Below are 17,983 nucleotides of genomic sequence, written 5' to 3' on the forward strand. Positions count from 1 at the left end.
TTTTGTTTTCTTGGTACACTCAGCAGTGCTCAGGGTTTATACTCCTGACTCTGCTTTCTGGGATTACTGGTAAACTCAGGGGACCAGATTAGATGCCAGGTCAGCCTCGAGCAAAGCAAGTGCCTTAACCTGCTGTACTATCTCTCTAGCCCCAAGTTTCGTCACCCCACTATGTCACCAGGCCACATATAGCTTTGTGGCAGTGGTCCTTCCTTTGAAACAAAATTCAGAGCAGTGGAGCTGGAGTCTGTGTTCGCCTGTTCATGGATGAAACCTTGGCAATAAGTGTTTTTGTTTGCATGTGCATAAATAGGACCAAGTATGCTTTCAATGATTTAGGTACAGGCTTTTATGCTCAAAAGTAAGCAGTTATTTGCTGGTATAATTAACCATCTGCACCTTATTGTGAGGGTGCAGATGGCTAATTATGCCCAGCACCATAGGGCAGGTTAAACTTCTCATCTGCATAAGAACTGGATTTGCAGCAAAGGGCACTGACCTTTACAAATGAGTCCCTAAATTTAACCAGTTCTGTTGGAAACTGGTTATGGATTTTGTAGTTTTGTTCAACAGACTGTAGGATGGACTCACGTTATTAGGAGTCATGAACAAATGAAGACCCTACTGTTCAAACTGTTTTGATTCCTCATTTAGTAAGAGTGGCAGGTATAGCAATCCAGATATGAGTAGGCAAGAACCTTGTGTGAATGACAGTGTGAGATTTCAATTGAAATAAGTGGGGGAAAACTGGGTGTCAATAAAATTTCAGAATTTGTATCCACAAATGATTTCAGAATCATTTCCAGTATTAATTGACAGTGTTATATTGACATTATATTGGATGACTTTCGCCAATAGAGCATGGGAGTGTAGGTTCTTGAATTTTAGTACAGGTAAAAGTCACAGCTCTCAATCACTGATTATGAATGAGGTCTGCTAGAGTGTTGTCCCTTATTTGTTTTCCAAAATTTGTCTCTAACATTCCTTTATGATTAAAGCATATTTCTGTTGGTTATAGAATTCAAATTTTTATTCCAGCATATTTGAATGAGTCATTCTACCATCTCTTGCCCCCATTATATTGAGAAATTAGTTCTCAATCTAACTTGGCTCCTTTGAGGATAAATCTTTTTCCATTAGTCCCTTTGATACTGTAGCAGAGTGTAGGGCCACCAGGGCCATGTTCAGTTGTGCTCTGACCTCAAGGTGGAATGGATTTATCCTAGGGCCTCACACATAAAAGACATGGTCTCTACCACTTGAGTTACAATCCTAGTCTTAATTTTCTCTTTATTTTTTCTTTTCTTCACTCTCTTGCATGAGACTGGGTATGGATTATCTTTCCTACTTATTTTGATCATGACTTGGTCTTCTTGGTCTTAATAGACATTTCAGTAGAATTGTTAGTTTCCTTTTTAGATACTTCTCTGCCTTATCTCTCCTCTCTTACTTACTCAAGGTTTCAGTGATGTCAGATCTCTGTCATATGTATTTCTACATTTGTGTACTTTTAATTTTTATTACATCTGCCAACTTTCATAATTATTCTGAATTTCCTAGTTTAATTATTCAGTTTTTTAAAGTATCCCCTTTTATCCATAAAAATTTAGCCCATAAAAATTCTAAATTTAGTTACTCTGTCTTTTCTGAGGTTCTGTTTGGATCTTTTTCAAATACTTTCAAAGTTTCTACCTGACTTCCACCTACAATGTTTTGTTTTAAATTTTTCAAACCTAAAATCTGAAATAATACTCCCCAAATTTCCTATCTTAGGGCTATCAGTTATTAATGTCTTACCACTTTTGCTTTTATTTTTCTTTTCTCTTTATCTACAGGAAGGCAGGTTATTTCTTACATAAGGAAGATATCTGGACACTTCTCTTTTATATAGCATATTAGCAGTTACGTCCTAAGAACAAGAACATTTTGACATACTACAATACATTTACTGAAGTCCAAAAACTTAAAACTGTTAGTCTTGCCAAATATAAATGTTATATTTAAATTTCCTTCGTTTTCAGTAATGCTAGTTTAAAAAAATTAACTCTAGGGTTCATACAAGGGTAATACACTTCAGTGAGTGCTAAACTTTTGTCTTCTTTTTTTCTTCAGGGGAGGGGTATTGAACCATAACTAGTAGTGTTCAGGGATTACTCTTGGCTTGTAAAAACCATCCCACGTGCTGTATCTCCAACTCCAGGTGAGCGAGTCTGAATCAGGGTCATGCATGAAATAATCCAAACCAGGCTAAGGGTGAAATACGTGTAGTCTAGTAGTCTTCAACCTAGTATGGAGCTGCCAGAATTGTCGTTTTTTTTTGTTGTTGTTGTTTTTTTGTTTTTTTTGTGTTTTTGTTTTGTTTTGTTTTGAGTACAGAGGCCACCCTTGAGTGGGGCAGTTTCCTAAACCTGTCCCACCCAGGTTTACATATAAGACAATCTTTGTTTTGGGTGAAACCAAGTTGTAAACAGATACAAAGAAACCAGGGATGAACTATTTTGTTTTAGGTAAAATAATGTGTAACCCAACATTGGCTCTGCACTCAGGAATCACTCCTGATGGGCTTGTGGAGCATGTGGGATGCTGGGTATTGACCTGGGTTGGCTACATGTAAGCAAAGGCCCTACTTGCTGTACTTTGCTCTGACCCCAAAACTCCTATCTTCTTTAGTGTAAAACAATTTCATTGACATTTGGGGGGCTTTCCTGTTGTTTTGGATTGTTTGTTTTGTTTTCAGAACACTAATGCTTTCAAAGAATTCACTTATTCTACAGAATTGCTGTTCAATTATTTTTATAGGGGCCACATTCAGTAGTGCTGAGGAAACTTGAAATTATTCCCATGATATTTCACCTGGAGGTGCTGATCTGATTCAGTTCTTGGAGCCCACAACAGGCAGTGCTTAAGGACCATGCTGCTCTGAGGGATTGACCTCAGGGCCTTCCTTGTATATGTGTTCCACCTTTTGAATTCTCTTTGAGCTTCTGTATCATTTGAAAAATAGATGTCAGTGCCCTGAAGATATCTTTAAGCTTGTCTGTTAATATACATAGTAAGCATGGTTGTTTTTATAATTTCTGTCCAGTAAGTTCCAATTAGACAAAGTCTTTAATGGACTTTCTGCTACTCTTGCGTATTGTGGCTTGTGTGTTTGTTCATTTGTGTTCTTTGTGGCTCTTGAATTCTGTAATCTATGGAGATTTTATTTTTGAGGTAAATTTTTATGAAAATTTCAACCCGATGAGATTTTATTTGCTATAGTGAAGTACTTTATAATCCTTCAACCCAGAATGCTCCTACCCAAAGCTGAGGGCTCACCATTCTTGGGGCGGGTGTGATGGTCCTAGGCTCTGATCAGAAGTAACTCAACTTTCCTGGAATTTTTTTTTTTTTAACCATCTTTAAATTTTTTTTTTTTTTTTTTTGGTTTTTGGGCCACACCCAGTAACGCTCAGGGGTTACTCCTGGCTATGTGCTCAGAAGTCGCTCCTGGCTTGGGGGGACCATATGGGACGCCGGGGGATCGAACCGCGGTCCGTCCGAGGCTAGCGTAGGCAAGGCAGGCACCTTACCTTTAGCGCCACCGCCCGGCCCCACCATCTTTAAATTTTTAATTCTTACTTTGTTTAGCACCACAATAAGTTTTACTATGACTTTTGGAGAGAGTGATAGACTGGCCAGGAAATCAAGACCCCTAATTTTACTTCCCTTTACTGAGCAATCACTCATTAACTAACTTCCACTTCATAGTCCAGGGAATGCCAGCAAAGTCTAAGCACACACTTTGTGAATTAACAAGTACCCAAAGGGTAAAAGTGAAGCCAGAGCTCTAGTCTCTGTGAACTCTGCCGTTTGATTTCCTTTAGGTTCTGGTCCAGTAATTGCTCGCTATCTTGAGAGCTTTTTAATACTTTTAAGAAGATTATAATGTTTGCACCTAGACCTTTTCACAGTGTTCACATGGATAGTTGGTTCCAATACTACCTGACGTTACTGAAAATGGTAGTCTTCTTAATTTTAGGGGAAAGTGTATTGTTGTCCTTATTAGAGTTATAGAGGGATACAGATTTTTTTCATAATTTTAATGGGTATTGATCTGGTAAATCTGGTGAAACTGAAAGAAGAAAAATGGCCCTGCTACGTGCCAGACTTCTCAAGTACTGTATTACACTAGGTAACAAAGCTCTGTCATTGGTTTTAATTACTAAATTCTGTTATGACAGCAAACTGATATGAATTGAAAGAATCATACTTGACATTTTAATAAAAGGTAGACACTCAGCATTTAACAAGTAGCTGCTAGAGAGGATTTAGGAGACAGTGATGAGTGTTGAAAGTATTCAATTGAGTAGGGTCAGACTAGCTTGCTGTTCACTTGTTTCTGGGAATTGCCACCTTTTTAATGGCTGGTGGAGATGGATGAAAGCACTGGTCTCTTTTCTCCTTGATGTAGTGCTTGGAGCCATGGAAGGGTCAATAAGCAAATCCAAATTTGTTCAATTATGTGTGACTGGCTCTATGAAAGGGTACTGACACATTTTCTTTGAAAAATGAAATATCATAGGCATGAATAAATAAGATCACTTTTCAATAATGTTTGCAAATAACTTTTTAATAAGTTTTTAAATAAGTTTTTAATAGTTGAAAAAATAAGTATTTTTCTTCTGGCAGTTGTTACCACCAGTCCTCTATAGACTTTAAACTTTAAAATATGAAAATTAAATGCTTCTCACTTTTTTGTTATGAATTCCCAAATTATGAATGATTTGGAAGTTTTAGATTCTTCTGAGCTTTTGCAGTACTTTGCTATGTGCTAAGCAGTGTTTAAATATGGTACTAGTGAGAAAATAACAATTTGTTTATAGAATTACTGATTCTAGTTTACCAGATTCTAGTATCAAATGGGCTTTCATGATTTCCAGGTTTCTATATAGTCTCTTGAAAAATATATTTAATTATTAGAGTTTAGATCACATGTTTACAGTGTTACTGTACCTTAACACCATCAAGATGCCCAAGACCCTCTAGCAATGTCTTTTGTTATTTCCAGTTCACCCCATCATTTCCTCCCACAAGCCTTTTCTTTCCCCAACATTATCCCTGGTATTCTTTGCTTAGTATTCTCAGTTTTGTAATCCCAGGCCAAGGGCTTGTCATCATTCAATATGGACAATTCTCTTTTGTCTCATTGTAGTGCAGATGAATGAAATCGATGGTATTGAGATGAGATGAGTAGTATTTGTCCTTATGTATTTGGCCTGTTTTTGCATAACCTGATATGACAGTACTATCTCTTCAGCTCATATTTTTCTTTTAGCTCCTTGACTTTGTTCCAAAGGAAAGCCTTCTCTGTATGATGGGGGAAGATGGCTGCTTCTATTTTAAAATTGATTTGAAGTCTAGCACATTCCAAAGAAAAAACTCTTTTCAGTGTCCAATTGTCATCCAAGAGAAGGATTTTGGTTGGCATTATAAGGGTCACCTTTTTGTTCCAGAGACCAACCTGAATGAAGGAGAATAAGATGCTTTGACTAGGTGTATTTTTCTGGCCAGTGTGCCAGAAGGGGAAGTGGACTTTTACAAGAAGATATTGTGAAAAAGGATTAGACAGTGTTACATAGTATTCATAATTGAGTACACATTCTTAAATAAAAGTAAGATATTTTCAGAAAATGATCTACTGTAAATCCATTATAAGTATGATGTTATAAGTAAGATGTTATTATTATTTTTTTTGTTTTTGGGCCACACCCATTTGACACTCAGGGGTTACTACTGGCTATGCACTCAGAAATTGCTCCTGGCTTGGGGGAACCATATGGGACCCTGGAGAATCGAACCGCAGTCCGTCCTATGCTAGCGCTTGCAAGACAGACACCTTTCCTCTAGCACCACCTCTCCAGCCCCAGATGTTATTTTCTAAGGTTAGAAAGTTCCATAGATCAGAGGAATTGATACACTGGGGGAAAGGACAATCGAGTTGGTTAAGGTTTGTAGTGTTAGGAAAAGAAATTAATAGCTCCAAGAATTTACTTTACTTAGAGTTTTTCCATAATAAGTTGCTAAGGAATGGTAGATAGCCTACTTCTTTTTGTTTTGTTTTATTTTTGGGTCACACCCAGCAGTGCTCAGGGGTTATTCCTGACTCTACACTCAGAAATTGCTCCCGGCAGGCTCAGGGACCATACGGGATGTCAGGATTCGAACCACTGTCTTTCTGCATGCGTGGCAAATAAATGCCTTACCTCCATGCTATCTCTCTGGCCCTTAGCATACTTCTTTTTGACTCTTGCTAGGTAGCAGGAGGGGGACCATTGTGAATACAGCATCTATTTTTACATTAAAATCTGAATAAAGCTTTTTCATTGAATGAATGGGTAGATCAAAATAAGGACACTTATTTACCAGCAAGGAGTTATTTCAATTTATCTTCATCGCAGCAGGCTCATAAACAGATATGTATTTGTTATAATGTAAATGATATAAATTGTCTCACACTTATATGAAGCTTATAAAATAAATCACCTTGAATGACGAGAGCATATGAATTGAAGCAAATTCTCCAAATGAACATTCATCATGTGTAATAGCTGTGGAAGCCAAAGACATCATCACCGAGTGTTTCTGCAAGCTACTAAACTTTCAGACATTGGTGAAGAAAAAAAATCAGTGACATATTTAATAGAAGCTATTATAGCCTAGTAAGGCAGGCATGACTTCTGAATAACTTGTCTGCCATTTTTAAATGCTCACACTTGACAAAACTAACTCTACTATCAAAAACTGATTTTACACGCCAGAGACTGATGGTTTCCAAGTTTCTAATGTTATGGCAATACATTGCAAAAAATAGATGGACAATTATTTATGAAGGAGTCACTTTATTAAGAGGCTGTGGTCACAACAAACAGCTCAGATGACACTTATGTGAAAGCACATTTATTGGCTCAGATATCTGAAGAATTCCTGGCTGGGTCTAAGGATAATGCTACCAGAATTCATTCTCTTGGATTCATTTCATTTGTTTCTCACACAAGCTGTCCCTTCAGAGAGGCAAGATGGCTCCTAGAAGCTTCATACCATATCTCACTTTTCATCAACCTCAATGTAAAGAAAGTGTGGTCTCTTTTTCAGAGTAAAGTTAGAATTCAGCCTCATCGGCTTTGATGGGTTTCCTTTGGGTCACTTGCCTTGTCCTAAACTTATCTTTATGGCTAGGGTAATATAATTTTGGGTTAGGATTGTAGTAAGAAATAGTTGTTTCCCTAAGGAAAAATGTCCTTGTTCCCAGAATAGGTAAATGTATGCAGAGTGGAAAACACCCTGACGTATCCATGAAATTATTTTTTTTAAATTATGACCTCTTTGAGAAAAAAACATAATAAATGGCACAGTTATCTAGATGACCACTCAAACATTCAAAAATATTTGTTATCTCCATGCCAGACTCTTTAAAAAGTATATATAGCAGTAATGCTCAAGTCTGAATCAGGAGCTTACTTAGTCCTTGGTGGGTAAGGCAGCTTATTGACTCTTAATATTCAATACTTGAAATGTTCTATTTTTTTATGAAAGGCCAAATAAGGAGTCTTCATTAATGCCCTTTATTTAGACAGGTGACCCAGCTTCACTATGGGTAAAAAATATGGGTTGAGGGACTGGAGAGATAGCATGGAGGTTAGGCGTTTACCTTTCATGCAGAAGGTCATCGGTTCTAATCCCAGCGTCCCATATGGTCCCCCGTGCCTGCCAGGGGCAATTTCTGAGCATGGAGCCAGGAAAAACCCCTGAGCACTTCCGGGTGTGACCCAAAAACCAAAAAAAAAAAAATAAATGGGTTGAATTAAAAGTCCAGATAGAGCTCTGGGTGCTTATTAATGGTTACTACTGGCCCCAGTACTTACTTATCTTCAGTTCTAACAATATTATTGCATTTGTTTTGAACTAATACCTTTCTCTGCACATTTTATAATACACCATAACATATTCCATTAACAAATAATGTACTTTAGGGCAGGAGAGATAGCACAGCAGTAGGGCATTTGCCTTGCATGCAGGCAACCTGAAGGGATCCGGTGATTCCCAGCATCCCATATGGGCCCCCAGCGATTTCTGAGTGCAGAACCAGGAGTAACCCCTGAGTGCTGCCGGGTATGGCCCAAAAACCAATAAATAAATAAAGTTAAGAAAATAAGGTAATTTAATTTGCATGTGAGAAAAGTTCAAAGCAGCAATTTTTTTGTTGCTAGGAGTCATGACAATAATGTGCATTGGGTATCACATTCTTTGTGGCTGCAGCTCTCTCTGCCCCAGTCACCTTCTCCTGGGTGTCCTAAAGTTGGATCTGGTTTGGAAGCTTTTACCATTTGGTTAAGCTCAAACTTCTCCTATTTTCTTACTGGCAAGATTTCTGTTTTATCATTTTAAGCCTTGGAAAAAAATTACTTCCTCCTGTGCATCTTCACTTGCCTTGTCTTTGGCATGGGTCAAAGAAGCTTCTTTTTGAAATCCATCTACTTCAACTACTATTAATAAGTCAGACATCCTGCAAAGTCATATTATTTTTCAGGATGTTTTTCAAGGGAAAGAGAAAGCAGAGGCCAGTGTGAGACCTGTGAGATAGGAAGGTATGCAAGCTAAATGAGACCAGAACCAAGATGAACAACAGTGTTAGAGACAGTTGAAAATCAAAAGAGAAAAATCCAGATTATAAAAATCAAGAACTGTTCTTTATCCCGGAAATGCCTGGAGAACTCCTTACTGACAGCAAGTAATAATGCAGTCAAACATTTTGCTTAATGTCTTAGTGTTTCTTTATATTTTTCTGGCAAAGTGTTCTGGGTTAAATACTTATCAGTGCCCCCAGAGAATAATTTTTTACTCTAGCAATAGTGAAGACATAAACAACTTCCTATGCTCTCTTCCTGCATTAAATAAAATTTCCATCTTTTCACTTAATTTTAAATCACAATCTTTTATTAATGATTCCAACTTTTTAGTTTGTTTTTGGATACACCTGACTGTACTCAGGGCTTACTCCTGGCTCGGCTCTCAGGAATCACTCAAGGTAAGACCTGGGAACTATATGGTGTGCCAGGAATCTTACCCAGGTCATTCATGTGCAAGGAAAATACCTTAACAGTTATACTATCTCTCTGGCCTCATGATTACTTCTTTTTTTTTTGGGGGGGGGCTCACACCCGGTGACTCTCTGGGGTTACTCCTGGCTATGAGCTCAGAAATTGCTCCTGGCTTGGGGGACCATATGGAAAGCCGGGGATCAAACCGAGGTCCGTCCTGGATCAGCAGCATGCATTATCGCTGTGCTATTGCTCCGACCCCATGATTACATTTTTTAAAAAGATAACACTAAGTAATAATAAGTAATAATAAGCCAAGTACTGTGCAAAGTGAAGTACTATCAAACAAAATGATCTCATTTAAACCTCTGAAACATGTAGGGTGAATGTAGTAATTGGCTTCCAAGATGGTTTCCTGGAAGTCCCACTTCCTGCTTCCCACTTTGAATATACAGGCCTAATTGTGTTGTGTACATATGCTGTATGATTTCAGGCCACTAATGACTTTGCCCCTGCTCCCATGGTCTTTTGGACCCCTCACTCTGATGGTGGCAAATCACCATGTCATGAGGAAATGTGAACCTTTGGAGGTCTATAAGAAGAGGAATTAAGACCAACTTGTTCCTATCTGAGTAGCCATCTTGAAAGTGAAAATTGCCCAAGTCAAGCCTTCAAGACTGCAGCCCTTGTTGCCACCTTTGATTACAATTTTACAAGAGATCCCAGGCCATCTGGCCATGTTTCTTCTAATTCTCAAATCAAAGAAACTGCGAGGAATAAAAAATTTTGGCATGCTTTTAGTCCTTATTTTGGGGGTAATTGTTATGTGGTGATACTCCTGTTATTGTCATTTTTTTTTTAGATGAGGACAGTGAGGCATAAGAAGATTTAAACCCAGTGTTGATGGTACAAAAACTGGTCTTAATAAAACAGGTACTTGTTACTGTTGACAGCACCTTCTGAAATAAAAATTATCTCCCTAGCATAGAGGTAGGTCATTTGCCTTGCATGCAGAAGGAAGGTGGTTCAAATCCCGGCATCCATATGGTCCCCTGAGCCTGCCAGGAGCGATTTCTGAGCATAGAGCCAGTAGTAACCCCTGAGTGCTGCTGGGTGTGACCTAAAAAATTATCTCCCCAAACTATAGGAAAACCTTTAAAATATCAATTAACTTATATTTATTGAAATGTGTAAAGGCATGTGGACTACTTCACTGTTTAAGTAAATATTAAATGCACTGTTTGACATATAAGTGCTTTGAGATTTCTCATCTTGCTCATTGCTCAGTTGTTAGAAAAATTTAATTGCTCTGATTGAAACTAGGAACAAATATGTCAATTTTTGCTTGACTTATCTGGAAAGGAATGATTTGGTAATTGAAAAAGGCAAAAGAGGGGCCGGAGAGATAGCATGGAGGTAAGGCGTTTGCCTTTCATGCAGGAGGTCATCGGTTCGAATCCCGGCGCCCCATATGGTCCCCTGTGCCTGCCAGGAGCAATTTCTGAGCCTGGAGCCAGGAATAACCCCTGAGCACTGCCAGGTGTGACCCAAAAACCAAAAAAAAAAAAAAAAAAAAAAAAAAGAAAAAGGCAAAAGAAGGAATACATTTTTGAGATGTTTGGATTAAGGAGAAAGCAAGGAAGGAGAGGGTATCTGGAGATGGGGTCTGATAATGGTGATCATGGTTATTTGGGTACATGCTTCTCTCCATCAGCTGGGCCATTCACTCTTTTAGTAACATACACCTTGAAATTTAGCTTTACCAGGAAGCAACCTTTTCTAAATGTCGACACTTTTAAACTCAGCTCCCACATGAATTCTCAAAGTAAGCAGAATCAGTTCCCTGCAGAAAATGAATTTTCTCTTAAGACTATTTGTTTAAATTTTAGACTCAGCTCCCATATGACTTCTAAAAGTGAGAAGAATCCAGTGCCCTGCAGAAAATGAATTTTCTCTTAAGACTATTTGTTTGAATGTTTTTTTGAAAAGGTGTTACAAATCTGTAAAGGTAGAATTTTCATCCAACCTTTTTCAGTAAGGTTCTCTTTCCTAAGAGTGAGAAAAAGCTGTATTTTCCTATTTTCCCTTGGAGCAAAGATGTGTTATAGATACCAATTACTTACTTATCTGAGGCTCTGTTAGGTAGAAACACTAGAAAGGACCGAAGGCTAGCATTTAAATTAAGGGAAACAAGACAAAATAGGGAAATTGTTTCCCTGAGAAATGATTTGGCCTAGTGAGAAAAAAAAAATCTCTCTGAATAAGTACAAGGTAATATTCAATTCAGCAAGTGGAGTCCCTTCCACATGCAAATTACAGATGGTCCCTCTAGTCAGGAAGTTTGCATTCTGCAGCTAAAGTCAGGTTTGGAAGCAAATACTTGCAGTAAGATATATTTTATTCAGTAATAGAGACATGTGCAAAAAAAAAAAAAAGGATGGTTGACTTTATTTCTTTGTTTTTAATGCTTTAGGGAAAGTCTTCTAGGACTCCTTCAGACAGGTTTTGTAGGTTGGAGTTTGCTACACAGGGGTGAGAAACATGTGAGAAGAAAAGATAAATCTAAACAAAAGTATAGAACTGGAAAACAGTATGACACATTTATGGAAGATCATTTTAGATCATTAATGGAAGATCATTAAAGAATAAGTTTTAATAGGTGGTATTATACCAGACAGTGGGATAGAAAAGTCAAGTTCCTGTCCTTAAGAAACTGAAAGTCCAGTGGTTGAGGGAAATTAATGAATGTGAGATTACAATGAAGGTTATAAAATGTGAGATTATAATGAAGGGGCAGCCTGGAGAACTCAGAGGAAAGAGGTCGCCTCAAGGTGCAGACAGAGGGGGTAAGGTGTGCAGGGTGGCAGGGACAATGTAAGGTGTACCAGGCAGTCTGCTTTGGCCTGAAGCTGTGTAAGCACCTCATACACTGGGGGCTGCAAACTGAGCAGAAAGAGCAAGAAGGGCAGATTCCAGAGTGTGTCATCTGAGAAGTTCACAGAGCATTCCCCATGATAGGGTTTCAGGCAGGGAACTGACAGCATCGCTTTTCCCTTTAGAAAGGTCGATGGCTGCAATGAAGAGAATCCTTCGTTTGGGGAAGCAGAATAGATGTATGGATGTGACTTTAGAACCAAAGAGGATCAATTAAAAGCTTGCTGTAGCTACCCAGGCAAGATGTTAGCATGATATTAACAGAGGAGGCCTTGAAGATGAAAAGGAGCAAATGGATTTGTGTCAAGGAGGTAGTTACACCAATAGAAGCAGAATAATGTCACGATAGAGAGTGAAACCTGGAACCAGAGTCACTGGTTTTTCTCCCAAGTGCTTGCTTCACAAAATTGTAAATGGGACAGGATCCTGACCTTTTCTATTCCTATAATTCTTTCTCTGGGACATAGGGAGAATATAGTATTTACTGTATGGTGACTTTGCGGATTAAACCCTATGACTGAGCACATAGTGTTAAATAATATGCAGTTTTAAGATTGGAAGGGAGAGAATTCATAGATGAGACCTGAATTTAGGGTGAGGGCAAGAGCAGTTTTGTGGTTATGATGCTTTCCTGGGGAGAGAGAGAACAGGTCTTGAGGGATATATTGGGATAGAATTTCCTGTAGACATATGAGTGGAATCATCTTGTAGGTAGTAGAAAGTCTCTGGGTATAGGAGAGGAGAATAGCTGGATGGCCCCAATGTTTTACAGCATGATGGAGAGACTGAAATCGGGCTGTTGACATTGAGAGGTTGGGAGACTGATCTAGACTGGGAAAGAAGAGTGAAGGCAGAAGAGAAGGGGAGGAGTGGAAAGAGAAGGGTACAAGGGAGAGGAGAGAGAAGAGAAGAAAAGAGAGAGAAGACAAGGGAGAGAGAAGCCCACGCAGAGGCCATGTAGTGAACATACAGGTTGAAAGGAGATAGAGTTGGAGGAAGGGTAGATGAGGACAGAGTGTGCTAGAAGGTTTGGCCAATGATCATATGAAAAGATGGCCTCTTTTCCCTTCTTCACCATTGTGTTTTATTTTTAATGTTTTAGTTGGTATGATCCTTTACTCATATTCATTGCTTGCACTTCTTCACATGCACACATTCTCTCTCTCCCTCTCTCTCTCTCTTACATATATTTAACAATTGAATAAACAAGGCCATTTTCCAATAACATTCTCCCCATCTGGATTTGGCATAATTAATTATGTTCTTACAGAATATGGATGTTCCTCCATTCTTTATGTCTTCTGCAGCCTGAGAGACACAGACTAGAGGCAGGATTTTGATTTATACTTTTTGTTCAATAGTTTTACCTAGATGGGGCCACATAAGATCACAACAAAGGCTCAGAATATGTCTGGCTTCTACTCTTTCAGTGTGAAGATTGTTTTAGAGGGCTCAGGTGTTGTTAGTCTGATTGAGCCATTATAAAATTCTTCAGCAATATTTTTTCTAATAGCTTTAGCGTTGATGATCCTGGGGTTCATTAGGGGCTGCAAAGTGGCGATTATTTTTCAATCATTTCTTTTTCACTAGCTGGAATTCTCCCCCCCATCACCAGTTGTTTATTATTTGGAGTCACATTGCTGGGTGTGTTTTGAGTTCATGCAGTTTCCTCATTGTTCCCTAATCTTGTATGTATGCCTTCAATTTTACTTTAATTTTAACTCTACTGTTAAATACACAAAATGCTCATTGTCACTCTTTTTGCTAAAGTCCCCAGTTGCTTGGAAACTTTAAATTTCTTCAAGAAGGGACTAACTCAGTAGTCAAACTCCATAGTCAAACTCCCTTTCCACAGCTTCAATAATTGAAGGAGATACTGATTGCAGATAAGATTCTGCATATAGAACCCCAGTTAACATCATGTACGAAGGTAAAATCCAAATGGATTAAAGACCTTGATATCAGACCTGATACCATAAGGTATATATAACAACATGTAGGTAAAACACTCCATGACATTGAGACTAAAGGCATCTTCAGGGAGAAAACTGTACTTTCCAAACAAGTGGAAGCAGAGATAAACAGATGGGAATACATTAAGCTGAGAAACTTCTGCACCTCAAAGGAAATAGTGCCCAGGATACAAGAGCCACCCACCGTGTGGGAGAAACTGTTCACCCAATACACATCAGATAAAGGGCTAATATCCAAAATATACAGGGCACTGATAGAACTTTACAAGAAAACAACATCTAATCTCATCAAAAAATGGGGAGAAGAAATGAACACTTTGATAAAAAAAAGAAATACAAATGGCCAAAAGGCACATGAAAAAATGCTCCTCATCGCTGATCATCAGGGAGATGCAAATCAAAATAATGATGAGATACCATCTCACACCACCGAGATTGGCACACATCACAAAGAATGAGAACAATCGGTGCTGGTGGGGATGTGTAGAGAAAGGAACTCTTATCCACTGCTGGTGGGAATGCCGTCTAGTCCAACTTCTATGGAAAGCGATATGGAGATTCCTCCGAAAACTGGAAATTGAGCTCCCATTCCACTCAGCTATTCCACTTCTAGGGATATATCCTAGGAACACAAGAATACAATACAAAAACCCCTTCCTCACACCTATATTTATTGCAGCACTATTCACAATAGCCAGGCTCTGAAAACAACCAAGATGCCTCTCAACAGACGAATGGCTAAAGAAACTGTGGTACATATACACAATGGAATATTATGCAGCTGTCAGGAGAGATGAAGCCATGAAATTTTCCTATATATGGATGTACATGGAGTCTATCATGCTGAGTGAAATAAGTCAGCGGGAGAGAGAGAGAGAGAGATATGCAGAATAGTCTCACACATCTATGGGTTTTAAGAAAAATAAAAGTCATGTTTACAACAATCCTCAGAGACAATAAGAGGAGGGCTGGAACTTCTAGCTCACTTTATGAAGCTCACCACAAAGAGTGGTGAGTGCAGTTATAGAAATAACTACACTGAGAACTACCATAATCATGTGAATGAATGAGGGAACTGGAAAGCCTGTCTAGAGTACAGGTGGGGGTGGGGTGGGATGGAGGGAGATTTGGGACATTGGTGGTGGGAATGTTGCACTGGTGAAGGGGGGTGTTCTTTACGTGACTGAAACCTAATCACAATCATATTTGTAATCAAGATGTTTAAATAAAGAAAAATGTTTAAAAAAAGATTCTGCATGTAACTGCATATAAATTTTTGACTCATACTTTTAAAAACGTTGAAAGCTCTTGAAAATGCTGCTCTGAGTTTTTCCATTTATGAGGATGCTCTTCTGAAATATAGTGATATCTGTTTATCTTGGCCTTTATAATTTATTTGATCTATTTTAATATTCTTTTAAGATCTTATATTTATCTGAAATAGAGCTTATCAATTCCAAGAGTTTATCGTTCTGGGTCATTTATTTTCTAAGTGCCTATCAGTTCCTTTTTATTGTTCTTATTACTGGAATTTTCTTATTTCTTTTTGTAATTTTTATGTTTTTTCTTTTGATGGAGGGCATATCTGATAGTATTCAAAACTTACTTTTGGCTCTACATTCAGGGGACCATATATGGTGCTCGGGATTGACCTTAGGTTGGCTGTGAGCAAAGCAAGTACCCTACCTTTTGTACTGTCTCTCTACCATTGCATTATACTTTTTAATATCAGGTCTACTCCAGGACATTTTATTCTCCATCCATAGGCTCTAATTATTGCACATTGGATCTTTTACTTTACTTTTTTTCCCCTTATGTCTTTCATTGTTCTTTTACTATCTTCTGTTTCAGCACTTACTTCTCTGATATTTTTTTCCTTTCTTAACATTTCAAATTCAATTTCTTAATTGTTTTAGTTCTTTTCTTCAGTGAGATTTAGTGCATTTGTATTGTTCTGTTTCCCTTTATTTACCACCTTCCCTTCTGTTTGGATCTGTCTTGTAAACATTTTAAAGATTTGAGGTTGTTGGTCTTAAACATTATGTCAAATATTTAGGTAACCTAGTCTGACATTACCCAACATAGATATTCCTATTTGTTCATAGACTAGCCCCCAAACAAAAGGAAGATACCATTTTTCTTAGTTTGAATAATAAGTGGCTATATAAAGCCTACTTTATGACTCTGAAATTTAGAACTTTGCAGAGATGTTCTCTTCTCCATCCTTGCTTGCTGTATCTATACAATCTATTCCCAGCGGCCCAGATCTGACATATTCCATATATTCAGTTTCCAGGGTGGGCATCATGATAAGAAACAGTCAGATAAAGATGCAAGCTGTGAGGAGTATTTATTGCATAGAGTTTATTTTTCTTTGGAAGAATATTAAAGAACTGCAGATATTTCTATGTATTTCCTGAGTTTTTCCACAATCACTAGGCTTGTTTAAAGGAATTCTAGAATCTAGAGGGTTGCAAGATTTTGATGTACATTGAAGATTACTACTTAGTAAGCTACCTTGTATTTGAAGATGCTTAAAGAATAGTGACTTGTATTCAGAAATAAACTATTCTAAACTTTTTTCTTAATTTAGATAAGGAGAGGAAATTCCTGAAAATGACAAGTAGAAGAATTGAGCATTATAAGGGAGAGGTTCAGATGGTCAGAATGCCTAGAAGGGCCCATCGCAATTTTTTGACACCCCGAACTCCAAAGCTGGTCACAGAAGAGGAAGTAAACCGAATGGTAAAGTATCAGAGAGTTTCGATGTACTATGTCTAATGCTTCCTCGTCAGGAGACCTATAGTTGCTACATAGCATCCCCGAATATCAGAGAACTGTTAACTATGACATCAATGTGGCTGACACGGTGGCATGCTGCAGGGCAGTGTCATCCCCTAAAGGCCAAGAACTTCTGCAAATTATAAGTTACATGCATCACAGTAGTGACTTGAATTGCTTGAGTTAATGGGAACAAGATTATTTAAGAAAATTATTAGGACTTCTAAATCTTAATGTAATTTCTATTTGTGTTTTCTGTTTTTGTTTTTGTTTGTTGGGTCACACCCAACAGTGTTCAGGACTTCTTCTTGGCACTCAGGGTCACTCCTGGTGGGGATTGGGGGCTCATATCGAGTGCCAGGGATCTTATCTGGGTGGGCTGCATACAAAACAAGTGCTCTACCTGCTGTACTCATGATTGACATTTGTGAAATTCAAAAATAATCCAATAATAGAATTTTACAGTTAATCAATTTTGTCTCTGGAATAAATTCTTACAAGAAAAAAAAGAAAAAAAGAATTTTACAGAGTTTAACTTAAATAATCTATGTTTATAAGCAGCGGTCATTCTTGTTTGTACATTTGTAGAGTGGAGAATATTAAAATGACTTTGCTATTTAAGATCATATAAAAATGTTGTCTTTAAAATAAAACTTTTACAATGAATTGTAACAGTTGTCGAGAACTATAAACTACACATAAATTGTTACTTATAACTATTTATTGTGCCAGAGATAATACTTAATAATTCAAATTTTTTCTTCAAACTATCTTCTAATTAGAACAATAAAATTTTCATTCTTTTTTTGTGGTGACTATTTTGTTGGTAACATTTAAAATAATTCATTTTGCATTTAAGTATTTATAGTTGGATGCTATATTAGAAATATACCTTCTTTTCTATGGATTAAATTACAAAAATTAATTTTGTAGTAAATTTAAAGAGCATGAATTTTAACCTGGAGCAAAATAAATCAGCTAAATTGTATACTTCTGCATGTTTGAAAAGTCTTGGCACATACTTAAGCATTATTTTTCTGCCAACGATCATAACTTCTTTGCATGTAGAGTAGGCCCTGGAGCAATGGGAACATTTCAAAATAACCATAATTCAGTGATAGTGATTTTCCCGAATAACCATGTTATATTTTCCTTCTAGCATTAAAAATCATGAAAGCATTTTGTGTTCATATTTGAGTAGGTCAATATTGACAA

The 17,983-nt window shown here is 37.6% G+C and overlaps 1 protein-coding gene across 1 annotated transcript in view; it reads left to right on the top strand.

Moving 5' to 3' along the window:
* The first annotated feature begins 16,603 nt into the window (after window positions 1–16,603).
* The window catches only part of HYDIN (HYDIN axonemal central pair apparatus protein), a 263,378-nt gene continuing 261,998 nt past the window's right edge, over window positions 16,604–17,983 (top strand). Inside the window, 1 exon segment of the mRNA XM_049786325.1 lies at window positions 16,604–16,732. Within this exon segment, the coding sequence (XP_049642282.1) occupies window positions 16,604–16,732 (129 nt within the window).

Source organism: Suncus etruscus, chromosome 14 (assembly GCF_024139225.1).
Source record: "Suncus etruscus isolate mSunEtr1 chromosome 14, mSunEtr1.pri.cur, whole genome shotgun sequence".
NCBI classification, from domain to species: Eukaryota; Metazoa; Chordata; class Mammalia; order Eulipotyphla; family Soricidae; genus Suncus; species Suncus etruscus.